A 27,928-nucleotide genomic window follows, 5' to 3' on the forward strand; every position below is an offset into this window, starting at 1 on the left:
TTTATTTTTTTTATTAGTTTTTAGTTTTTTTGTAGTTTTTGCCTTTTTTTTAGTTTTTTTAGTTTTTTAGCTTTTTTATTAGTTTTTAGTTTTTTTTGTAGTTTTTGCCTTTTTTTAGTTTTTTTAGTTTTTTAGCTTTTTTATTTTTTTTATTAGTTTTTAGTTTTTTTTGTAGTTTTTGCCTTTTTTTAGTTTTTTCAGTTTTGACGTCACCTGATCCAGTTTTTTCAGGTGACGTCACCTGATCCACGATCCACAGACAACTTATTTTTATATATATAGATAGTTTGTTTTTTTTTACTTATGTCCTGGTCGTCATTTATACTCCCTGTGTCCCGGTGCTTTGTTGATTGCTAATCGAACATTCCTTTTGTCCTGGTCGCTTTCTCTTTGAGTGTCGTCATTTATTAGTTTTTTCCTTTTTTTTTAGTTTTTTATTGGTTTTTACCTTTATTTTAGCTTATTTTTCAGTTTTTTCCTTTTTTTTAGTTTTTTTTTTATTTTTTATTTTTTTTAGTTTTTTACCTTTTTTTAGTTTTTTTAGTTTTTTTAGTTTTTTAGCTTTTTTACTTTTTTTATTAGTTTTTAGTTTTTTTTTGTAGTTTTTGCCTTTTTTTAGTTTTTTCAGTTTTTTTTTAGTTTTTTATTGGTTTTTACCTTTATAGTTTTTTTAGTTTTTTAGCTTTTTTATTTTTTTTATTAGTTTTTAGTTTTTTTTGTAGTTTTTGCCTTTTTTTAGTTTTTTCAGTTTTGACGTCACCTAATCCAGTTTTTTCAGGTGACGTCACCTGACACATCCATCCATCCATCCACAGACAGACAACTTATTTTTATATATATAGATGTATATATGTATATATATATATATATATATAATATATATATATATATATATATATATATATATATATATATATATATATATATATATATATATATATATATATATATATATATATATATTCACAGGTGGGACACACAACTACAATGGCGCGTAACTAATATAGCGCGTAACGACTTACGCGCGTGGGGGGGCTTGGGGGGCGCGAAGCGCCCCCACCAACTAGGTGTTGGGGTGGCACGAAGCGCCACCCCAACAGCTAGTTTATTATAATTTCTGTTCGTTTTGGGTTTAATTCTTTTATTGATGGTGATTTGTGGTAGTTTTACGCTAGGAAAATTATTTGAATTTATTTCTACTCATTTTTGGCTTAACGCTCTTCACTATTCTTTGACAAAATTGTTTTTTAGAAAAAGTTTTAAATTAATTTCTGTTCATTTTTATTGACAGTCCTTTTCATAAAAAATATATTTTATATCTTTTTGTTTTTTGTTTTCTACTAGGCTTCATAGTTTTTACTTTGAAGATTATTTGACTTTATTTCTGCTCATGTTTGGTTCAATGAGGCTCTTTACTTTCCTTTAAAAAAAATTTATTCCGTATATTTTCAATTGACAGATACTGTCTGTAAGTAATTAGGTAAAAAAAAAACAAATTTTTCAACTGAAAGTAAGGAGCAAGCTCAAACCTTAAAATGAATAGAAATTAATGCGTACATGAAAAGGGTTGCCTCATCCTCAAGATCTCGCTCTTTACGGTAAAGTTTTTTTTTATAGAGCTTTAGAACAAAGCTTTTTGTTCTAATTAAAAGGCAATTGTGTTTCAGGAATCGTTCTTAAAGAATTAGGACAAAATGTCGAAACTTTAGCATAAAGAGCAAGATTTTGTGGAATGGAAACTCCTTTCATATACGTAAAAATTTCTATTTGTTTGAAGTTTTGATGTTGCTCCTTTCTTTTAGTTGAAACTTGTTTTTTTTTTTAAATTTAATTTCTGATCCTTTTTAAATAATACCGAGAAATCCGGCCTTCTCTCCGTGAAAAATTCCACCACTTGTGTATTATACGCCACTCACTCAAGTTTATGATGTCTAAAACTGGAAAACAGACCGGTTTCTTCGTTAGTTTCTTCGTTATATTTAGAAACAAAATTAGGTATATATATGCACATTAGGGAGGGGGATAAAGTATAGCGGGTCTTCATGCAAAATGCACTAGGTACGATTATTCTGCATCGTATTATGAAGTAAGAATTGTCTTCTGACTTCAAAATGTCCAAATACTTTACCCCTCCCCCCCCCCTTTATTTGCATATATATAGCCCGAATTATATATTTCCCATCTATTCTGCCACTTGTCTTTGTGTTGTCTCGTGTTAAGCTGAAAGAAACTAACGAAGAAACATGTTTTCTTGAGTGTTGCGCAGCGTATAAACTTGAGTGAGTGGCGTATAATACACAAGCACACAAAATTCCTTTCCCCTATGGAAAAAATTGAGATATTCTTTAAGAATGACCCCTGAATCAGAAAGGCCGTAGAATAAATAGTTGAAATTACTAAAAATACAATAGCATAAAGAGCGAGGTATTTATCTCCTCCTAAATACCTCACTCTTTATGCTAAAGTATTTTTAGAACCCCTCATATGCGTAATAATCTGTTTGTTTTAAGTTTCAATGCTACTCTTTAATTTCAATTGAAAAAACTTTTCCATGTTTATTTTTTCATTGTTTTTTTATACTAATTTTAGAAAATCATGCGCCCTTTTCATTGAATTTCTGTTCCCTCATGACATATTTCTCCAAGGAAAGATCCTCCCATATAGCCCCCTCCCCTCAACCCCACCCCCAAAACAAAACAAAAATCCCCTGAAAACGAATGTACACTTCCCAATAACCATTATTATATGTAAACACTGGTCGAAGTTTGTAACTTGCAGCCCCTCCCCCAGGGACTGTGGGGGAGTAAGTCATTCCCAAAGACATAGTTATTATGGTTTTTGACTATGCGGAACAAAATTGCTATCTCAAAATTTTGATCTGTTGACTTTGGAGAAAAAATGAGCGTGGGAGGGGGCCTAGATGCCCTCCAATTATTTTGGTCACTTAAAAAGGGCACTAGAACTTTTCATTTCCGTTAGAATGAGCCCTCTTGCGACATTCTAGGACCACTTGGTCGATACGATGACCCCTGGAGAAAAAAAAAACAAAAAACAAACAAATAAACACGCACCCGTGATTTGTCTTCTGGCAAAAAATACGAAATTCCACATTTTTGTAGATAGGAGCTTGGAAATTTTGCTAGAGGGTTCTCTGATACGCCAAATGCGATGGTGTGATTTTCGTTAAGATTCTGTGACTTTTAGGGGGTGTTTTCCCCTATTTTCTAAAATAAGGCAAATTTTTTCAGGCTCGTAACTTTTGATGACAGAGACTAACTTTGATGAAACTTATATATTTAACATCAGCATGAAAATCTGATTCTTTTGATGTATATTTTAGCATCAAAATTCCGTTTTTTAGAGTTTCGTTTACTATTGAGCCGGGTCGCTCCTTACTACAGTTAAACCACGAACTGTTTGATAGGGATTTTGTGAGTATTGCTAGAAGCTGACTTTGCTTGTGTTCGAGTGGAGCCATATGAGTCTTTGATTGCCCAGACAAAAGAGGATAAGGACCGGTCACGACAGTGCTTCCAGTGCCCTCAAGTTTTCAGGGAATTCTCTGAATTTCCACAACAGAAAATTGGGTTCTCCGATGTCTCCACGAAACATCCGGAAAATAAAGTTTGTAAACACATAAACATTAAAACATTATTTGTTAAAACGTAAGGTTTTGATGCATGATGTGCATCAAGATATCGAAGCAATGATTCCAATCTCTATAACTTCTGTTTCTATCGGGCAAGATGTTACTCTACTAAAGAGATCAAAACAAAAATGATCAAAAGATACCTTTTGGTGGGTGTGTTCCTAAGTACTTTATACAGTGTATGATCAAAGACCAAACACTTAGAATTCAGAAAAAAATAGAAATTTATGTTTCAATTTCGCGTTGGTAAGGAAAAGGTGCGAGAACAAACACGCAACGAAACGACACTACATGGAAGACTGGGAAAAGTTACATTGGAGGCCCCGGTTGAACTTTGTTCGTAGACCCCCTACCAAATTGTTTGGCTTTGAAAGTTAATTCATAAAAATGAGCAAAATAGTTAACTTCACAATGGACTGAGCTCTTTGGGCCGTGAAAATTTTGCCTCCTATAGTCCCCGTTCAAGTTGCCTTTTAGATTTCCGAGAGGTTATTAACAGGAGCCTGAATTATTCACTTTGGAACAGTTTCAAGTTGGTTTTAATTCACTTCAGAGAATGAAAAATTCAGCTAAAAACAAAAAACTGCAGGAAAGTGTGATTATGAATTGATGAAATGCAAGTCTGTTTCTTCTATATATTTATCATCTTTAGGTCCAAGCTGGGAAGGTCAGCTTTTGGTAACTCAACATTTTTTTGGGTTAGGTAAATAACAGTTTAAGATGGGATTTAAAGCCTAATTTAGGGGCTTAGAAGGTTTTTAAGCTCCCCTTTAACCATCTTTCCTTACTTTATAACACACACATCTCGTGAACTTAAAGTGTTTGTGGTAAGGAAATGAAACCTTATTTTTCGGGGAAAGATCAAGGACCTATACCCAAAGCTGGGCCTGGGAAGGTTTTTAAAGGTCCTACATTATCCCCTCCTAACCAGTAAAGCTCAAAAAGGCTACGAAAAGAATCCCAGACATAAAAATAAAACAAAGAAATAAATATCCTATTCGATATAGAATTCATCTCAAATCCTAAGAATCACAGACAAGGGATGTAGGGTAACGTAAACTCGATTTAATATCCTTTTTTAAAAGTTTAATCAGACTATAAAAACTGTTTTCATAAATATTTTCACGTTTTAAGTCTTACAATTAAGGAAGAAGTGGGGGTAGAAAATTAATTGAAACACCTTAGTAAAAAAGAAGTGCATCATTGTCATTATGCCGCACATGGATAATAAACTAAGTAAGAAATGATGTGCCACATCTCGTTAATTTTTCTTAATGAGGGGGTATAAAACAAATTAACCAATGCTTCACAAAAACTTACGGTAAGCCAGTGAACAGCTAGAGGAAAATTTTGTTTGTGCCATCCAAAGGTCGTAAGACAGAAGATATCCATTTTGCTGGGGAGTATATATGCTGAAAATCGTCTTTTGGCTTTTGGATTGTTCACAAAAACGGTTGTTAGTAGAAGATCAATTTTCTAAAGGCGTTCAAGACTTGGAAAAGGAAAATTTGACACGGATTAATTTATTTTTGAATATTTTTTCCAAGCAAGAAGAGGACCATGGTGCTATTCGGAAAATCAAAGCTTCTAAAAGCTTTGAGCGAGCCCTCAAGAAGCAAATGAGACGTGGATAAATACATTTCACCAATAAATCTGAAGAGCTCAATTTAGGGATGTGGCTACAAATTTCATTTTGACAGTAAATGTGAAATAACGCCTTTTTTACAAAGTACGGACAAATCTGGTAGAGAACTGATTTACAGCTTAGTCCATTAAATTGAGCCCACTCATCGATTGGTTGAGTCCGTTTTCCTGTATCTTGTTGGATTCCTTAAGATGTTTAGATTTATCCGTCTTCCCAAGTGACGTTGCGTATCTCTATTGAGGATGCAGAAACAAAATATTTTTACATATTCTACAATATCTAGCCTTACGGTCGAAAGACCAAAACGTGTTTTCAGTTGTTTTTTTTAGTCTTCTGTAAAATATGTTATATAACACAACACTTTTTTGATAGCTGCGGCCATAGTCTCCCATGGGACTTTGTTCTCTGACTTGTTTAATAAGTTAGTCATTCTGTCAAAGCCGATCATCCATTGTATTTAAACAATTTAAGACCAAGATAATGTATTCGCTAGGTACCAATCAATATCGTTTTTTCGAAGAAAAATAGAGTTTAAAAAAATTAAACAAAGAAAGATAATGCCTCCAATCAAAACAAGTTTAATCTTGATCTGGAATCATTACTGATTACTTGCAAAAAAAATCACTCTAAAAGCAAACGAGACTATTTTCCACAAATCTGTTACATTTACAAATTCAGATGTCAACTGGCCCCATCTACGTAAAAGAAGCCATTTTGGGGTGGGGATTCATGGCCCTTCTATAGTTTTAATGAGATCGAGATTGCTTAGTTTCAAATACAATTTCAACCTCAATAGCAATTAAAACAATAGATTTTTCCTCTATTTAAAAAGGGAAAAAAGATGTTAGGAATGATCGAATCTGTACAGCATTTGATTAGAAATATAAATCATAAAAAGGGAGTGATGAATTACAGTCCTAGGGGGAATTTTGTTCAGGGGAGGGTGTGAATACAAACATTTTTTCTTTCTTTTTCCTGTAAAGGCTTCAATTTTCATCTGTTTTACCAATTTTTAGCTTTAGAGAATTTCAACCCCCTTTACTAGAACTGGGCAACTGCTGCATCGAGGTGTAAGGTAATTTCAGCTCATTTGTAACTATAGCAACGAAAATACCTTTAAGTAACAAATAAATAATTAAGAAAAAACATTTTTTTTTATCTTCAAATTTTGATGGGCTTTGGACTCCTAAAATCTAACAAATTAACTTACTCTATTGGGCCAACAGCTATTCGCGTAGTTGCATATCAAACCTCCTTCATGATTCTAAATTTTATTTATTATTTATTAATTGACAATTTTTCCTTTTTTTAACAAAAAAAAACAAGAGTTGAACTAAAATTTAAGATGCAGTAACTTCCTTCCTTCCTTCCTTCCTTTTATTATTACAACAAAAATATTTACAATAGCACTATTCCAATGGTCTCCATAAGGCTCCATGGCCCGTAGTATGGAGGCTAAATACCACTTAACCTAAAAAATAAACAAAAGAATTCACTTCACCAAGTTAATACAATAATACGAAAAACTCAAGCAACAAGAGAATACACCAATCCTTGATCCATCCCCACATTTATACCTATCGATTCTTTGACCCCACCCAGTGCATAGGGCAAAAACAGCAACCACCCAAGCCCCTGTAATAATAATAATAAGTCAAACAATAACAAATAGATTAAAATTAAACTAATCAATGTCATAATTAAACTTCAAATCTCCATTTTATATTTTAATGTAAGAAAATTCTTAAGCTGACTTTTAAAAGTACCAAACGAGTGATTACCACGGATTTCATTCTGAAGTGTGTTCCATGCTTTAGGACACGCGACGGAAGGATTAAAATCAGACCTGACTGTTTTCGTTTGCAGAATTTGCATGTGGTTTCTATTTCGAAGCATATACGAATTTTTATCTTGCATAAAAATCTGGGAAAAAAGATTCAAAGCACCTAAGCAACTCACCATGGAGGAACTTAAAAATCAGGGTTGCACACGACATAGCATGTACAGCATCTTTAGTTTGGAGGTCACGTTGAGAATACAAATTTGTGTTTTTTTAATAATTAGAGCAGCTTTCTGTTGGATTGCTTGAATTTGGTGCAGCAGAGAAGGAAATGTTGACATCCAAACAGTGTTACAGTAAGTCAGATACGGTTGAATCAGAGAAAAATACAGTTTACGTAAAATTGATCCCAGAAATGTGTGTTTTAATTTACGAATGATGCCCCTATTTCGTGAAAGTTTTGTTCTGATCATCTCAATATGCTTCTTGAAAGACAGATTTTCATCCAATAAAACACCAATAAATCTCACACATCTTTCCTGGGATTGGCATAATAGTCCATTAGATGTCTGAATTACAGTAAATGATGAATATATCTATTTAGTCCTCGAAAATATCAGAAAGTGTGATTTTAATATATTCAGAGCAAGCAAATTGGAGTCAAACCGCAAGTATATTTTTCCACAAGAGTTTCAAGTTTGGCTCTCAATGCCAACCCTGTCCGCTCAGTGCAGGCGAAGTTACTATCATTAGCAAACGCCAATAAAATTTCATTATTATTAGTCTCATCAGCATTCGAGGGATGGAATTCGTTGCTGTAAAACAGATTGTAACAAACGCTTGGAAAATTATTAGAAACATCATTATAAAGATCATTCATATTGATTAAAAACAGTGTCGGCCCGAGGACAGAACCTTGTGGCCCACCAAAATTATCATTAAAAGACGATATGTGGATTAGACAAAATTTTTCTTTCATGAAGGTAAGATTCAAACTATATTAAAGTTGATCATATTATACCTATATGGGAAAGCTTAACCAGAAGAATACGATGAGCTAAACTGTCGAATGCCTTTTTTACATGAAGAAAATATAGCAGCGTGTATTTTACCAGATTCAAGGGCACTATGAAGGAAATTTAATAAAACTGCACAAGCTTGATCCATTGTGTGCTTAGGGCGGAAACCAAATTGGTGCTTATGCAGAAATTCCTTAGCTTCCATACATCTAAGAAGCCGTTTCTGCATAGGTTTCTCAAATACCTTAGAGAAAACAGACAGTAGAGAAATCGGTTATAATTAGAGGGATCACTTCTATTACCATCCTTGAATAATGCTATCACCCTAGCTGTCCTGAGGGATTTGAGAGAAGCGCCTTGCTCAAACGCCATATATAGTTTATTTAAAGGAGCAATTAATGCCGGAAGAACGTGCTTAATAGCTTTTGTTGGGATATAAGCAGGTCCAGACAACGAAGAGCCATGTAGTCCAAAAAAAGTCTAGTAACTTCAATCTCTGTTACAGGTTCAAGGACATTGGACTTTAGGCAAGACGGACCCATATATTTTAGGTCATCTTCACTAGCAGAAGGAGATCCTGATGCAATTCGCTCTTCTGTATTCCCACCAACTCATGCAAAAAAAGAAAAGAGAGAAGTTTTTTACTAAAGTTGGATCTTCCACTGTATTTTCATTCTAAACCAGTTAAGTAGGAAGATTGGGAATACAGGAAGCTGGTCTAATCACCGAATTAATAATTTCCCGAGTTTTCCTCCATAACTATATATAATATCATAAGTTTATATAATACTATTCACCTACATTCTAGTAACTAGAGATTAATAGTCCGCAGGGCCGGATCAACTAGGTGCCGGACCCGATTAGATTTTTTGCGGGGCCCCCTCTATATATTTAATTTGCAAGCAAAATTCATTCCCAGCATAAAAAAGATAAATATATATAAATATATTTATATATATATATATACATATATATATATATATATATATATATATATATATATATATATATATATATATATATATATATATATATATATATGCAAAATGTGTTAGCTACAATTATTCTGCGTATCTTGAAGTAAGAATTGCTTTCTAACTTCACGCTGTCCGAATACTTTACCCTCCCCCTTTACTAATTTGCAAATATATTGTCAAAATTAAATAATTCCAAAATACTCTGTCACCCGTCCTTTGTTTTCCACTGAGTGCAAGCTAAATGTCTCTTAATGCAGACAGATAAAACCGGTTTATTCTCGAGTTTGTACCATTATGTACACAAGTACCTTTTTTTCTTCTGCATTTTCATTTCTGACTCGTTCTGATTCTTGCTATCCTTTGACTGTACAGTTCTTTGTTCTTCACTGTCATTTTTGACACTCTTGATTCTTGCTTTAGCGTGTCTGCGAATCCTACAATTCTCTGTTCTTCACTTTCATCTTTGGCAAGCTCGGATTTTTGCTGTTGCTTGTAATTCTCGCTTCTGATTAGCTTCTAATTGCATATTTCTTCGTTCCCGCGGTCGTATATCTTCTAACGTCCTAATCACACATTTCTCTGTTCTTTATTTTCATTTTGATTCGTTCTAATGCTCATTGGTCCGACTGCTGGAACACAAAAAGAAAGATCGCGCAAATATAAAAAAGAAAGCTGGGAACTTCGTATTTCTTAGCCATCAAGTTCTTGCGATTGCCAATCCAGTCTGTCCGGGGAACTACCTCCGTGTAATTTTTTCTTCGTGTTGTAACGTCGTCGCTTCACTTTAAGCTAGAACACGTGAAATAAAGAAATATGAAAGGCAACATAAAGGATAAATTTTTAATATCAATTCATGGGATAAAGAGAAACGAACTTCCCTAGTTTCCTGCAAGGAGCTGCGCACTGTTTATTGCAATCGTAGTCAATACAGGCTATTGTTCTGATCCAAGTCTCCGTATATGTCAATGGAAAAGCCCAAATTTCGTAAATCCTTTAGTTTAGCCAGCTAGTCCTAGTATTTACCAAGGTAAACTCTTATAAGTCAGAAACAAGGTTGTCCCTTATTCCTATTTTTGACGAAAAAGAATGAGACTTCTTTCCTATAATTCCGCGATTGAAAATATGTTTCATTGTTTAACACATGTGATAGATTCTCATTAGCCATTCACAATATTCTGCATTAATGGAAATACAAATGAATCCCTCCCCCTTTTAAAACCTGACTGATCTTAAAACCAACTAAATAGATCCAGGGTTGCCAACAGTGGTACAATTGTACCATTTTGGTACATTTCACCTCTGAAGGTACATTCTGATACAATCAAAAATTTCCTGGCACATTTTACAAAATGTGGTACAATATCGTACAATAAAATTTGACTGGGCGTCAGGATGCAGTGAGCAGAGGGAATTGTAGTTTTTATTTGTTTTCTCTTCTAGAGTTTTAAGTTTTCCTTTACACATTTATTTAAGTGCCTGTTGTTGGCCTCTTGCGGTCATAATATAGCGTGAAGCAGCACAGCCATCTGTACGGTAAGTACAAAATAGGTGAGGAGTGAAAATAGGTATTTGGAGGAGTGACACCAAAATGGTCTCTGTAGGAGAAAGGAGGTCTCCCAAATATCTTTGAAAGAAGATATCTGATACTTTGTTCTCTTTATTCTAATGTAATTTTCCGATCGTCCACGTGTTGTGCGTAGCGCAAAAAAATTTTTTTCGTCGTGCCCGTAGCACGACACGCAAAAAAATAGATATGGTACAATTTTTTAATCAGTGGTACAATTTTAGAGCGTTTTACGGTACTTTTTCTCCCGAAGCGTTGGCAAAATTTAATAGATCAGAAAGTAAACACTAGCCTGGTTCTCCACAATTTTAAGGCACAAGGGGGATTGGGTCCATAAGCAGGGAATAGGGCTCAATAATGAATAAAGAAGCTGCTAAGTCTTGTTTAGGCTGGAAAGGTATTAATAATAGAATACTAGTTGTTCGTTTTAAGACTAAAAAGTTCAGGCTATCAGTTATAATAGTATATGCCCCTGTTGGACCGACTGACGGAGATACTAGTGACTCAGATGAATTTTACTTATGGTTACAAAAAGCAAATAGACAGGGCCCAAGGTGGAAAATATGTGCTATTACTAGGAGATTTCATTGCCCATGTCGGTAGAAATAGGGATAGATGGTATCCTAGCCTAGGTCAATTTGGTGTAGGAAAAGAAAACGGTAATGGCTACAGACCTTTGCAATTTTGTAGGTATAGCAATCTAATTACAAACAATACGGTGTTTGGCCATAAAACGGCTCGTAAGTTGACATGGTAGTCACGTGATGGTAAGACAGCAAACCTTATTGATTATGTTATAGTAAACCAAAGACTGGCAGGATCAATACAAGATACTTGGGTGTATAGGAGTGCTGTTATTGATGTTAAAAGTAAAGATCACCATCTTATAGTTTCTAGGGTTAATTTAAAGCTGAAATTTCCGAAGGGTAACTATCTCGCGGGAAGTTATGATGTCGGTAGACTCCAGGATGAGAATTTGAGAGAAACTTTGAAGGAGCAGTTGAATCCTAAATTTGAGAGTTTAAATTTGACAATGCCGAAGATGGTAGGAATAATCGTAGAAAAACAATTTGTGAAGTTGCTGATGGTGTCTTAGGGAAGAAAGTGAAGACTGCAGCTAGGAATATTAGTTAAAAAGCTTTATGTTTAATAAATAGGAGAAGGGTTTTTGCTGAGGATCTGGAAGATGCAGCTAGACGACATAATAGTAAAATATTTTACTGGCATGTTAATAAATTGAGAGGGAGTCAAACCGGACCTGTTCCAGTTAAAGACAAGAACAGGGCCTCAATCAGTGATAAAGAAAGAGTTAAAGAGAGATGGGCGGAACATTTCGAGAATGTGCTAAACCGAGATACAGCTGTAGGAAAAGATATAGAGGAAAATGAAAAAGTTTGTGATGACTTGGTGATTTATTTTGTAAGGAACAATTAACGACAATACTAAAAGGATAAAAAATAATAAGGCTCCGGGGGTTGATAGTGTGGTAAATAAGTTTCTTAAATATGGTGGCTCCGAGGTTATAAATATGTTACTGAAGAGTATGGATTTGATTTTTGAAAAAGGGGAAGTACCGAACGATTTTAGGAAAACTTTTTTTAAACTACTGTATAAGAAAGGTGATAAGAGTGAGTGTCGTAATTATCGAGGCATGAATCTAATTTCTGTAGGTAGTAAATTACTTAGTAGTACAATACTTTTTAGACTGAGAGATGCTGTAGACAAAGTTTTAAGAGAAGAACAGAGAGGTTTTACAAAAGGTAGAGGATGTTTCGACCAAAGATAGGTTGAGATGGTTAGGGCACGTTCTGCGGATGAAGGATGACAGATTGCCAAAGGTTGTCCTTTTTGGCCAACCGTAGAGGGTTAAATGGAAAGCAGGTCGTGCTCGTCTAGGATGGGAGGATGTCAAAAAGAAAGATTTAAAGGAAACGGGAACTTCTTGGGAGGGTGCAAAGAGGGAGACTTTGAATAGACTGGGATGGAAGAGGAGCGTGCGTAGCTGTGTTGGCCTCAGGTGGCTTGGTGCTGTGTTGAGTTGCTAGTAGTGGTAGTAGTAGTAGTAAAAGGAATGAAAATTTTTTAGTCACAAGAGTTTCTACAATTAACTCGGTTTCTCTCTGCTTCGATCAGGTCGTTTTCATAAATGCTAGTAACAACTACCACTTGTCCATAAAAGTCCTCACTTCTTGACCTTAAAGAAAATGTCAAATAGAATAAATCACTACTTTTACCATGATTGGGAATCCCTAGTAGATTATTTTAATAACTATTTAGCACGTTAATCAAATTTCTGTTTAATGTTGTTTAGCGCGTTGACTGCTAACTACGAAATAACTCGTAGATTACTTTCTTTACTAGGACAACGACTACACTTTATCTCGTACTGTGTTGTGCAGCTACAATTAAACTCGTAGTATAGCAGCGCTAATATAGATGGCCAGCTTCTAGGAAGGGAAGAAAAAATCAATGCTGAATTACATGAACACAAAATTTATTAATAAAGAAATAACTATGATAACTAATATAATCAGGGTTTTTGATAATTTACTATGATTGGCTTTTTAGAGCGGAATTCTGAAAATTGCCCTGACATTCAACGTGTTAATGATAAATCCCTTGCAATAAAAGTCTGGCTAAACTATCATAGAATGGGGATTGAACAACCTATTGGTTGATTTATACATATACATTCAGGACTCCGAAATCGTGAATATCACCTTAATGCTAATTCCATCTTTAAAGTCTAATATAGCCTGGGATGCATCGGGGATTCCACTTCAGAAATGTCGCCCGTTTTGGGGGAAAGGGGTTCAACTGCCTAAAGTTTTTATCACTACAAAAAAGCTGAAGTTTCTGTCCAGTTTTTTGCATTACAAGGGGTTTAGACCCTCAAAACCTCCCTTTGCTATATCTACTCTCTTTCAGCGAGTAATAATTATGTATGTATTTTTTCTTTGAAACGGCTGAAAACGATCATAATTTGTACGAAAATTGGCATACTAACACTTTCTGGCCCGATAAAACGATCTAGATTGGTCACGATTTGCGAAAACTCAATTAGAACCTTAATTTTGTGGAAAAATTTTTTCATTGAATGATCGTTTTGTTTTTAGCATCTATGGTACATGTACAATTATAAAAGATGACAAATTACTTCAGACAGCTAAAGCAAAATTTATGGACCAAGCGATAGCGAGGATCACATTGAACAGCAAATTAGAATGCTACAAACAGAAATCTATTGTTAAAAGATAAATCGAATATTACAATGGAATGAAGAAACGTGTGATTTTAGCGCCACTCAAAAAGAAGTAAGTATAATTGATGCTAAGATTATCAATCGCATCACAGGAAAATATAAATCCTAAAATCATATTTCTGTGGAAAATAAACAGGAAGGAGGAATTGAATTTACCCGACAATTTTTTTAATTCAATACAAATAACTGATTTGCCACTCAATGACTTAAAATTAAATAAAATACGATAGTTATGCTAATGGATAATTTAAATATTTCTAAGGGTACATGCAATGGAATATGCCTGTTTTTTACTGAATTTTCCAACAACGTAATTAAAGAAAGTATAATTACTGGAGGAAAGCTGGAAAAGAAGTTTTTTGGGATCTACAACATATTGCAAAATTATACAAGATGATAAATGAATCCGAAAAGCTAAAACAAAGGCATGGAAAAAATGTTTGAGGTGATGATGAACGAAAATGAAGCACAGCGAGATGTGGTTAGAAAACATACGACAACAAACATGACAATGAATCACAAATGAAAATTATGAAACCAAAATCTACGGTTGGAAGACCAACGACAGCAATGATCAAATTGTATCATAAACGGAAATGACACATAACGAAATATACGGTTAGAAAAGGGCCAGCAGCGGAAATCACAACGAATCCATGGAGAATAAATATCCCATAAATTTATGATTCTGTGAAGGATAAACAGAAGGGAGGAATTGAATTCACGCCAGAATTTCCTAATTCAATTGAAATTACTGATTTACCACCCCACGACTTAAAACTAAAGAATAACACGAGGATTATGCTAACACATACTTCGAGAATCACGCATATACAAGTTTGTCTTGGGCCGAGTGCCAGGCACCGAGCGAAGCTCAGTCTTTTGGAGTTTATGCTAATGACGTAGTCGAAAGTAGTATTCACCTAGTTTTAATACCTTAGTGGCTTATAAGATCCTGCCTTAGAATTTCATGAGCTCAGCAATGTGGTCGTAAAAAAAACTTTCGAGTACCACCATTATGCATTTAAGAGCTTTTACTGGTCAACTGTATGTATTATGGTTTTACGAACTCTGTAAACTTGTCTTTCAAAATATTGGGACTGCTATCACCGCCTAAACTCTATAATCTTAGTAATTCTCGGGTACATTAAGGTACAGACAGTTTCTGGCTGTTTTCTCTTTCTTTTTTTCTAAAACGCACTACATAAGAAAAATCCCCTTTAGCCCCGTTTCAGCCTCATTTCTTACACATGCAATAAAAGAAGAATTATCTCTGAGCCAATGCTAAGAGGAAACACTTTTCAAGTTTGCTTAAGAAAGTTATTTTAGAATACTTGTTTGGGTTACTAAATGTGTAAAACGCTATTGTGAGCGATTATTTGTATATTTTGTTTGTCACATACATTTGATTGAAAAACAAATGAATGTGAACCTGTCAAATTAGAGAAGCTTTCGCAAAGATCAGATAATTTTTCCAAATAATGCCGTTTGTTTAACTTGGTGAAGACTGTGTCCTTCTATAATTTATGCTATATTCTATTTACCTTTTTCACTTGATGTCTTAAAAGTAGTTAAACGTAAATATGTTCAAGTGCTAGAAGTCCCCACAGCACAAATAACGCAAATTGTTTTTAGTTAAAAAGAGTGTTAATTCTCCTTAGCGAAAATGGTAAAAAACACAAAATTAAGTTTCAAGCTATAAGAAATAGTTTAGTACATAAAATATCTCTGAACTGGGATTCAGATATTTTATTTTAGCAGTAAAATTTAACTGATGTCATATTTCATTTAGCATATTGATTTTATGAAAAGATGATGTTGATACAAACAGCAACAATAAAACATCAGTAACTATACTTTTCTATTTTAAAAGATAAAATTAATTTGGCTGCAAATGTTAATGGACGTATGCCCACGTCTTCATTAAGAAAAAGAAGAGAAAATGTCTGTTTTCACTCACTGGAACACTTAATGTGTTTTGCTTTTTCAATTTGTATGACCTTACAACTAACCTTTTAAAAAAGCCCAAAACACAATCTACTTAAAGGTTCAGCAATCTCTTTAATGCTAGTATTAATCGTAAGAACATATAAATAATAGCTAAGAATTTATTTTGGAGTTTTCTTTTTTGCTACATTCAAGCTACTTTCTTTCTACCCTCAAAAAGTCACGTAAGCGGCAATATCCTCCTTTCCATTAGACAGGCGGCATATTTAAAGAATTTGAATTCCTGGTCCTATTCCAGCTGCCGTAATAACCGTTTTTTCTAGATAGCTTATTCCAGATCTCAGCTGATGTAATATAAAATTACACACGAGTTTACTTAAAATTGGGCAAGCTGGACGATGAAATGATGTTAGGTAACGATAAGATCGACCAAATGATTCTTCATTTGTCAAGGCAACACTAATCAGTAATGCTTGTGAATGCACTGAAACATAAGCTATAGAATAGACAAGGCGCAAGGCTTTTTCACAATTGCAATATATTAGAAAGAAAAATCTTCGTATAAAGATTAAGATACTGAAAGTTTTAGCAATAACAGTGATCAAGTATGGCTGTGAAACGTTGTTTCGTATGGCTGTGATGGATTTTATAAACAAAGTCCATTTCATTACTGCAGTATCGGCTCTGAAAATTGTTTTTCCTTCGCTTATGCAGCTAATAACACAATAGCAGAAGACCACCTGAGGCAAACAGCTCCACTCCAAGCAAATTTTAGGCTCCAATCTTTATCCATTCCCATGAAGCTTTTATTTCCTTTCGTATGACCTTTTCTTACCTTGCTCGGAGATACTCTTCATTTCCTTGAGCCGAAGACGGATGGCCAAACAACATAGTTTTTCAGAATTTGCCATCCTTCATCCGTAAAACTTGGCCTAGCCGTCTCAACCTTCCCCTCATTACAGCCCTAGAAAGTCAGGTCGAAATTAATATATAGGGTCAGACAAACGAGAACATAAAACTTTGATTAGAGTTCCTATATACACAAATTTTACAAATGTTCTTCAGTCTTTGGAAGTGCCCACGTTTCAGAGGCCATAGTTTCCAATATTCTAATCTTGGTTTGAAGACCTATCTTCCTATTCTTCCAAACTATTTTCAACTGCGTAAAAATACCCTGCACCTTGTCTAATCTGCTTTCTACATCTTCATAGTTTTATTGAGGACACTCAATTTATCTAAATAATCTAAGTTTAGAAGAACTTTACCTTCGCTTTGATACGGAGTTCTCTCATAGCCTGTACTATGTTACTAAGGACAAAATCTATCAGAATGGAGTAGGACACAACCCTGCTTAATTCCTGATTCCACACAGAACCAATTACTAACGTTACATCTTACCTTAACCGCAGCAATATTATTCTCCTACGTAGTATTGATCCACTTAATGTGCTTATCTGGTACAAGATATAAGTATAGGTCCTTTACTAAAGCTTTTTTTATCAGCTGAGTCGATTGCTGTTAATGCTGTCGATTGACTTGTTAATTGCTGTAAAAATAAAGACTAAAGGGGTCTGATGATTCATGCACTTCTTGTTTATTAATTTCAGCAAAATATCAGTGGAGGCATCATCATCCCCTTCCGGAAGACTTCTTCTCTGAAGACTAGACTTCGTCTACAGCATCTCTTATTTAGTAAGTATTCATGCCAAGTAATTTAGTTCCTACAGAAACCAAGCTAAAACTCTGTAGTTACCACAATTACATTGATAAACTTCGCATAATAGAGTTTCATCAATTTTTCCCAAACTAACTAGGTGATTCTCCTTTTTAAACCCATGTTCACAATATTTTATAATTTTTATCTAACTTTGCAACCACCCACTTATATTCCTACAGCTATATCACTTTGTAATGCATGCTCAATGTGTTCTAACCGTCTCTCTTAACCACTGTCCTTATCGAACAGTTCGTGTTAACAAACTATAGAAAGGAGCGACCTCGCTCAATCATAACCGAAAGTCTAAAAAAAAGAATTTTGATACCAATAGACATATCAAAAGAATCGGCATATTATACTGATTATAAATATGTAAGTTTTTTTAAGTTTAATGTTAAAGATTAAAGGCTACGAGGCTGAGAAAACTTTTCTGATCTTCGAAAAAAGACCAGGCAACTCAGATACTCCTTGCTAATGAAATGAAATGTGGACTCAATATATGTTGCTTTTCTGAGTTTAGATTGAACGATATACTGACGAAATCAATTGACCTGACAGATTCAGAAACATTTAAATTTTACAACTCTGGGTCGACTGATGGGAGTGATCTCCACGGAGTCGGATTCCTCCTGGATCCAATTACTGCATCATCTGTCATCTCTTTGCAACCAGTGTCAGCAAGAATCTACCCTGAGACTGAAAGGCCGGATTAATAACGTGACTATATTGTCCGTCTACACGCCTATCAAGATAGCCTTGATGACGCCAAAGATGCGTTCTTCTTTGAGCCGCCCTCAATACGTTGGTCTTTACTTTAAAATTTAATTTTTGTCCGAATTCTTTAAGAACGACGCCTGAAACGCATAGGTCGTTTAATTGGAACAATAGGAAGCTTTTTTAGAAGTACTAAAAAACTTTAGCGTGAAGAGCGAGGTATTGAGGAGGGGGAATCCCCTTCATATATGAAATAATCTCTGTTCGTTTAAAGTTTTAATGTTGCTCCTTACTTTCAACTGAAGAAAATGTTTTTTTTTATTTAATCACTAATTGAGGCACTTTTCTTATCTTTTACTGGAACAAATCAAGCCTGAGTACGTCCTCTCAATTTCTCATCATGCAAAAATAATATCTTACTATTATCCCTGTGGCTGATCTTCCAGATCCAGGGCAATTTTATCCTTGTCCTCCGTTTTACATCTCTTTAATTCAAAATTTAACGTCTTCTCTACTTCCACTACTTTCTCCTTATTCTCATGAGAACTATCGCCCACAAACTTCTTCTACAAACCCCTTGTCTCTTCTCCTATGCTTGAAGAGTTCTCGTGAATATTTCTCGCTGGGTTTCTAACTCTCCCCCCTAAAACAATTTTAGCTGCTTTGTAAACTATTCTCTTAAATTATTCAATACATCTTCTACTACAGTCATAATTTTCCTTACGACTTTGAACCAACCAGTAGTGACTGGAAACATCCAAGATGAAGGCCCAAGTTCCGGTGGAATGATAGTCTCTGGAAATTCCTGGACCAGAATGGAATTTTGCTGTCTGATGCAGAGGCCTTTGCTGCAGACCACCGTACATGAAGGAGGCTGACGACGCTCTCAAAGGCCCCCTGGGACGCGGACTAAGTATCTTCTATAATGGCTAAACACTCCAGTTTCATATTTAATTTTTCTAAAAAAGTTCCTTTAAATCTTTCATCCAAGAGTCTATCAATATAATGACAATCTGGAAGATAATAATCCTAAATTTCCCCTTTATTGACCAAACCCTAGAGACTATTAGATGGTGGCTTACTTTTAACATCAGCAACAGTATTCTTATATATCTTTTTGTTCTGAATTAATCCTTCTAATCTTCAACCTACAACACAATCAATGAGGTAAGTGCTTATGGTACTTACATTTTATCACGTTAGCACGTATGTTAACTTATGGGCCATTTTATGACAAAACGCCGTATTGGTTATAACTGAATTAATCTACCTACACAATTGTAGAAGTATTACCATTGTTATTTTCCTCCACCATAATTAATTTCTAAGCAATGACACCATCTATCCCTATTTGTACCAACACGGGCATTGAAGTTCCCAAGTAAAAGCATCTATTTCTACCTAGGATCTTGCCTGTTTGCCAAAGCCAGCTTAGAACCAGACAACAAGAAGTCCTGGGTCATCCAGCTGAATGGAGGCTATCTGCAAAAGTATTTATCTTACAGGGACAGAGTTGGGCATTTTACCGAAGAGGCTAAAGTAAGATGGCCTCCTACAGGGTCAAAAACCCAAGTCCCATGTTCATATCTTTGTAGTTTTGAGTTGGTTGGTAGAACTTGCACAACTTAACACCACTTACACAAAAAGTGAATTCGGTTGTTTACTCAAACCAAGCTTCATACACTAGCAGTCTTAAACCTTTCAACCTGAATACTTACTTGCTTGTACTTGGATCAGGACGACTGCAAGCCTTCCCTGGCATCCAATAATTCAACGACGACTGAGCTCCATCTTTGGCAATCTAGGGTCCATTCCCGCGTGATTTCGAGCCATTTCTTGTCCCACCCAAGGCCAAAGCGACAAAATACCCATTTGGGTTCGAGATGAGCTTTGACGCAGGCAAGCCACGTTTTGCGCTTTTCCCCTTGGCGTTTCATCCAACCGGGGAGAGGCTGAATATTTCAACCTGAATACTTAATGAAATTCGAAATCCAGATAGAAACAATAGAAAGCATTAAAATTAATTCTTTGCTATAAATACTTCAATTTTTGCTTCTTGGAAACTGATCTGACTTTTGCAAACCCTCCTAATAGGCAAATTCCAAAAGAAGACAAGGATCAACGTTTTAAACTTTTTATTGTGTATGCGCATATTCATATAACTATAATAATACGAAGAGCCAAATATACACTACCTAATTAATTTTTTTTGACAGAGTAAATATATCACAAAGTTAAACCTCAAAAATAAGATGGAGGTACCCTCCGTCACCCAGCAAAATTAGCAACACAAAAAACAATAGTTTTTTCTTAATTTTTTCATTTATAGGCATCGACATGTAAATACCTATCATACATTGGTCTAGAAAAAGCATGGAATACTTTTAATATACAATTTCATTGGACCAACAGAAGATAAACCATATCTGTTTTAAAATTCATTGAAGACATGCATCTACTAATCTAAACCAAGCATCATCATCACTAGAAAAAAAAAAATCTTAGTACAGAACCGTTTCTTTCCATTAGGTTGTTTTCAAACGAATTTGTTTCTTCAAAAAACGAGAGACAAGTCAACTAATGAAAGAAACGGAATCTTCTGCCGCTTTCGGTTATCTTGGAAACGAATGATGACCAAAGGAGTATGTGTGAGTTGTCGTACCACTAGGGTTATTTTCGTTCAGTCAGTTTGTAGACAGTATCATGCAATAAATACTGGTGGTTAATAGCCAACTGAGCTGAGACGGAAGGAATAAGAAACCTGCACAGAAAAGCTTAATCTTCAGACAATGCTCTCAAAACGCCAACAAATTACTCCAATGTCTATCACAAATTAGCTTCTAATTGAATTTAATCCTCATACACTGAATTAAAGTATTCTTCTTTGATTATCTGGCTAATCATTTCAACTATAAAAATGATGGAAGCTCTTAACCGTGACAGACACAATTAAAACCATCTGACCAATAAGACCGGCTCACAAACGCATTTTACACATCATAACTGAGACGTACAGACATATTCTTCAAAGTGTTAAAGTATGATAATTGTGAAAGACAAGAAGGTCTATCAGGAGAGGCAGATGCGGTACACATGTTACATTGGATATAAACCAGTTTACTTAAGGCCTTTGCCGAGGAAAATAATCGATGAATATGATTAATAATCACATTTAGATGGGGATACAATGAGCAAAATTATTCTTTTCATATAACAAAATTAACCTAAAACTAAAAAAAAGGAGGAAATTCCAATTTGTGAGCTTAGGGATAGGAGGATTTATTATATTTCTTCTAAAAATGTACATGGCAATTCATAAAATTTATAATTTGGCTCACTGAAATATTCTTAACTATCGAACTAACCAAAAGGAAACATTATAAAAGCAAGGAATTTTATGGTCGGTACCAACAGAAGCTACCTTCCAGGTGAACGACATTTGAAGACATCAATACCTTGAATTCGTTAAAGCTCATCAAGGGAATAAAAACAAAGAAAGAAAAATAACAACGAAACGAAAGCGGGAATACAACAAATTCTGAATTTGATATCCCAATATCCCTACTGATCTAACCCTTGCATTTGCTCAGGTATCTTTCAAATATATCTTTCTTAATTTGAAGGTATCTTCAATTTCAAAAAATCAGATCGTTAATTACCAATCCTTATAGACTATTCTCTAATATTAGATGGTTACGATTAGAACGGTAGGCACAATTATTTTGATTCAGGAATGCCCCATCAACAATTGACCCAACCACAAGATTCTCCTTTGAAAGGGAACAAGTTCAAACTGCAGACAACCTCAATCCTTGCAATATTTTGAGAAATGCTTCCATTTCTAAAATGTATTTTTTTACTCTAAGCAAGGTAATATGCTGCTGGCCTTCCTTAGTGACCCAGACAAAGTGTGAACAAGAAAGCTTCAAAATAAAATTTCATTACCAACCCCATCTAAATACACCTGAATAGTAGTGACGAAAAATTTACAGCGAAAAAATAAAATAAATACAAATGAGAAATTGCAATTTCTGTACTTCACAAAGGATTGCTATTTCTTAATAAACTTCAGAAATGGTAGGTAACTTCTATGTATATAAGGTACACAATAATCACCGAGATAGGGATACAAATTGTGACTTCGTAGAAGTCATTTATTTTCACAGTCTAACATTCTCCTTAGACTCCTCCAAACTTGTACAAACTAGCCTTCTGACTTTAGATTACAGAAGAAAAAGCATAACTTAAAAAAGAATGGAAGAATAGATCAATAGACCAGCATGTCAAACTAAAGTTCTTAGAATTGACGCTTTTCTTATAATTGAAAAGAGCAAACAAGTTACGAAGCATACCGCACAAAACCAATTGAAATTTATATATTAGAGGTTTCTGATACCAAAATAGCTTACACTACATTTTGAACATTGACGTTACTTTTCAAAAACAAGGCAAAATTTTGCCAGAAAGTACAATTTTCCAGAAACCGTTATTTTTACCGTGACATTGACTCATTCAGCTGTATAGTAAAAAATACGAATGCAAGAATATGCAACTAAGTTCCAGGTCCTATTAAAGTTGATGAAACTATAGACACACAATTTACCGGTTTTGAATTTTGTGGCTAGTTTTATCCAGGGAATCACAAATCTTTTGAGAAAACTGCTGTTTTTACATACCACAAAATTCTTGATAATGATAAATAACAAAGTTCAGAAACCTCTACTTACACAACTATATACACAAAAATCCGTAATTAAGACGTGTACTAGTCCCAGAATTGAACGCGAGGGTTAAATCTATTTTTATCTATTTCTTGAATTAAACAATACCTTTGTTGGATACTATCTTTTTTTTCTGCCATAACAACAACAGTGAGTCTATTAAATAGAAGGAAAGGTGATAAAAAGTAATGGAGCTTGATTCAATCTTGTCTGGCGTCTATTGGCCTATTCCTAAGCTCTATTTCAAGTTTCAAGTGAAATAATTCAGCGAATTCGAAACAAGTGATTTAAAGTCTGAGAAGTTCAGAAGAACACAAGGTCATTCCAGACAGAGTACCTCCATCGCTGATTCTGCAACATTTAACGTCACAAGACGTGAATGAAATAATATACATTGGACATAAGATACAAATCATGAACTGACAGGACGACAAATAAACAAAACAAGTGAGCAAATAATACGTAAATGGAATCAAACCTAAGGTATTTTCTTAAAATGTTTTTAATCAGCATCAGTTGATCTGTATTGAAAAGACTGTGTCGAATTGATTAATCAAATTAGGCAGAACAAGTAAAAACTAAAAAATACAGAAAGGAAATTTGTATCTTAGAGGATAAAATAGTTACTTCATTTCAAGGGTGATGTGCCTACGAATAAAAAAATATCGTTTAGTGGAGCAATGGATTAAGGCTTTCCAAAGAAATCAAAGCAACATGTAATAGACTTTCAAACTTAGTCAGTTCTTTTTAACAATAAGAAACATCTTGTTCTTCCGAAGAGTCTGTTAACCCATAAATTCTTTATTGATAATCTGTTTTCGCGTTCTACCAATAACCTCAAATGCAGAAATAAGAATAAAACTGCCTAGCTTTCCAATCTTCTAACATTAGCTCATGATTTTCTTGCATCAATCTGTCTACATCAATTATTTTCTACCATGATCTAATGCCTATTTTTGAAGGAAAGACAGAGTATCTGCAATCATGGAATAAAAAGAGGAAACCAAAAATCAAATTCAGGGAGACTAAAACAGAAAATTGTCTAGCAAATTCTACCCCTCAAATTGTTAGAAAAAAAAACCAACAGGTTTCAAAAGTAGAAATTAAGCCTTTCCCCCACGGAGTGTTCAACACATTTCCAATATGCACTTGGGACTTGTAAACTTCATTTAAATGGTGGTAAAAGGAATTTTTTTTTTCCTATCAAAAAATTCTTTTCAAAAAAGAAATACAAGATAATTAGAAACAAGAAAAAGAAAAGATGATTGCCACATGATTTGTTTGCACATATAAAGAAATATGAATGAAATCTTTGACAAGAATTGGTTTTGCAAGAAAAAAAAAAAGAAAACAAATAAATATTGCTACAGCTGACTAGATTTCTCGAACAAAATCAGATTGGCAAAACAAACTCCAACTTTCAATGATACTTAAGAAAAACTTGACTGCTGGAAGCATCTCATTTGAGCATTTTATAAGCTTTAAAGATATAATGATTTATTTTTGACCTGTTAACATTATATTGACTCTAATAAATGATATAAGGAATTCTTAATATTGGAGTAGCACATAATTTATTTATTTTTTTGATAGCATAAATTTTAGATCTTAGTTTCACGGAAGAAGGAAGAAAGCGCTAAAAATAAATGAATTTACAGATATGGTAGCTATTTGTATTGCATGCTTACTAAACATGATCACACAAATAATCTGGTTTTGGTTAATTTTATCTTTGTTTGGCCAATCAGCAACTAATCAAATGCTTTTTTAGATGTTCAGGATCATATCTTGGCTTCCTTTGGGTTTCGTGGGACTGCATCTTATATCCATTTACCATTGCTTTAGCTATGCAACAAATTAATCTCTCTTAATTTCCACATTAACTAGTAATCAACAAAATTCCTATCCTCTAAAAAAGAAGAAGAAAGGTTCAAAGGTTTCAGCCAACAAATATGCTTGATATCTAGAGACAATTCATTATCAGCGCTAAAAGATGGTAGGATGGTGGCGGTGGATGGGGGAGATAGGTTGGGTAGATGGGGTGATACATTACTCTCCATAAAAAAAAACTAATTATATTGCATAAATTGCTTGTAGTCAGTTTTACAATAGCCTAGGCCTACACAATGAAATAATAAAACGAACTTCGAAGATTTGAAAATGAACAACTATCGTTTGGATTTCAAGCAAGGAGACTACAAAATATTAATAACTTTCGTAGGTAAACGTAAAAATTGAAGTCAGTTAGCCCCATTTGAAAATTCAATATTCATTGAACTGCTTTTCAATATCTTTTTCTTCAAATGAAATTTTAGAAATGTTAGTATTAAAATCTCAAATGCGCAAAAGAGGAAATTATTAAAGAGTCAATTAACATTTGAGTATAATCAAAGGGGCATACAAACAGGGGATGAGACTCTGGGCCCAGCCCCAACTCCCTAAAATTCCTGCACTTTTTCATATCATAAAACAAAATGTGTTCTGTATTATTGCCCCACCGGGAAAAATTCTTTCATACGTGTCTGTTTAGCCATCATTAGTAGATTGTACACACTTTTAAATTCGTGCTACGCACACCCGATCCCAGCCAAGATAATTACATCAAAGAAAAACATCCTACATAGTAATATAGTTGAAGTGGGTATTGACCCACAAAAGTAGGTCCTTCAGATAATTTAAATGTAGGTACCAGTTTTTTAACTTCACAACTTGTATGGAAATAGTATGAGTAGCCAAGTAATAAATCCTCGCCTTGGCCAGTAAAAAAGAGACAAAAAAAAAGTACCCAACAATCGTTGGAATTCTGCCAAAACCAACCTCATAAAAAGATCACCTCAGGCAGAGTTAAAACCATGCATGATAGCTTCCTAATTGTACTAGCACTGGGCATACTCAAGTTTAAAAGATAACCTTTTTTTAAGCCAAAACAGGCAATAAAAAATTCGATTCAATTAAAAATTACATTCAAGCACTGATTAAACATTTTACAACAGCTTTATAAAAACTGAAGAAACATTTTGAAGTTACAAGGAATTGTAAAACCGGTTATGTATTAGTTCAATTATGCCAAAGTTCAAGTGGAAACAAATTTTGTATGCCAACTTAAAGAACCAAGTCCAATTTTTGCCATTTAAGCACTTCTTTTTTTTATAGGTATAATTAAGGAATTATTTATCATGTCATTAAGAAGCTAGGCGATTTCACTTACAGGTTGGTTTTGACTTGACAAACTGCATAGAGGCATTATCACCGACTTTGGCACTACTGCTATTGAATTGCCAAATGCTTACAGCAGAAAAATGAGGGTAAATAAAAAAATAATAATAATAAACAAAAAAATTCAACTACACTGTTGGGTTTTGCAAGAGTTATGACATTGACAAGAACAAGAGGTCGGATCCTGACTTTCAACTTCTTTTTGGGCTTTTGCAGGTGCCAAAGATGGTATAGCTGGATAATAATAACTCTGAGGGTAATAATATGCTTGTGGGGGAACGCATGGTTGCGGTACAAAAACACGATTCAGGTCCCCATAATAGATACTGTAACCGAGTTCTTCAATGAGTGACAACGTTTGTCGTCTTTCATGTCCCATTAGGCAAACCGTGGATTCATCAACAACCGTATACAAGATCATTAAATAATCATACACAAGAGCAGGATCACTACCGCGGAAATGGTTCCATAAATATGTTTCAAGTTTGTTTTTTTGTTGCATTATGTCTGAGAAATCAATGAAAAATCTAGAGCACATATACCGTTCCATTTGTTTCAACTCTTTGGGAGATGCGGGTCTATAGTCCTGTACAAGTAAGTTGCAGTACTTCAAGAGTCCACCCCCGCGAATCTCTTCAGGAGCTCGTGTTGCAATCAGTCTTTTATGCAAATGCAACAATGCTTCTCTAATATCACCATAAACAGAGTCTCCAATAACTGTTGGATAAAACGATTCACTAATTGGCATGTGTGCACACTCTTGGAATACTAAAAAACTATCCAGCACTATTTGAAATGAATCTACTGAGAATTCAAACTGACGTTTCATTGTATCCACAAATTTCAACTCGACGTTCTTTCCTTGAGATTTCGACCCCAAGGATATGAGGGACCATCTATCTCCTTCTGTTACTTTTATCATCTTACTCACATAGGCTTCCTTAATACTACATGTTGACATTCGATTCTTTGACACTCCTTCTGGCAAAAAGTCTAGCAGAGCAGACAGGGTTGCAAATTTTACTCTATCATAAGCACGCCCAGAGCTTAGTTCAACATTAAATATAAGGTCCGTGTCGTTATAAGGTAGTGCTGTTTCTGAAGCTAGGACGTGTGAGGCAGCGCCACCATTTAGGCGAACGTCCCTGACAGTTACAGAATCTGCCTCTAGTTTTGATCGAACTACACGAATCAGATCACACAATTTTATATCTAAAATAGGGAAATTTCCCCGTCCATAAACAGCCATAGGCTCGGTGAGGACGTCATTCAGACGCTTTACCTGCTCATAACTAAGAACAGCAAAACGAGTTTCACTCTCAACTTCAGTCAGACGTGACGGACTGACGCTGTGCGTCTTAGAGCGATCAGAAAAGGAAGATTTTCCATCATCATCAGCAAAGAGATCAACACCACTGTCAGAATCCGAATCAGCCACCGATTCCAAATCAAAAGCCGGTTCATAGGGAGCAGCAACTTCAAGATGTTTTGAAGCCATGACTGAGAAGCTGGAGTTTCGAAGTCGGCTCAATGCTTCAGCATTCAATTCAATGGCTCCTTTCTAAAATAAGGAAATAACTATTAAAAAATGAATCATATTAGAAAAACATTAAGTAACAACAAGAGCCAAGAGCTCATATGGCACTTGTAACGAGGCAAGAAGAGCTAAGAGCCAAGAGCTCATATGGCATGAGCTCTGACAAAATTCTAAGAACCA

The 27,928-nt window shown here is 34.6% G+C and overlaps 1 protein-coding gene across 6 annotated transcripts in view; it reads right to left on the bottom strand.

Moving 5' to 3' along the window:
* Nucleotides 1–20,394: 20,394 nt before the first annotated feature.
* The window catches only part of LOC136030320 (terminal nucleotidyltransferase 5C-like), a 73,072-nt gene continuing 65,538 nt past the window's right edge, over nucleotides 20,395–27,928 (bottom strand). For all 6 annotated transcript variants that reach the window (XM_065709215.1, XM_065709220.1, XM_065709218.1 and 3 more), the window contains exon 2: nucleotides 20,395–27,772. In XM_065709215.1, the coding sequence (XP_065565287.1) occupies nucleotides 26,336–27,772 (1,437 nt within the window). In that variant the 3' untranslated portion in view covers nucleotides 20,395–26,335. The remainder of the gene's footprint in view (nucleotides 27,773–27,928) is intronic.

Source organism: Artemia franciscana, chromosome 8 (assembly GCF_032884065.1).
Source record: "Artemia franciscana chromosome 8, ASM3288406v1, whole genome shotgun sequence".
Classification (NCBI taxonomy): Eukaryota; Metazoa; Arthropoda; class Branchiopoda; order Anostraca; family Artemiidae; genus Artemia; species Artemia franciscana.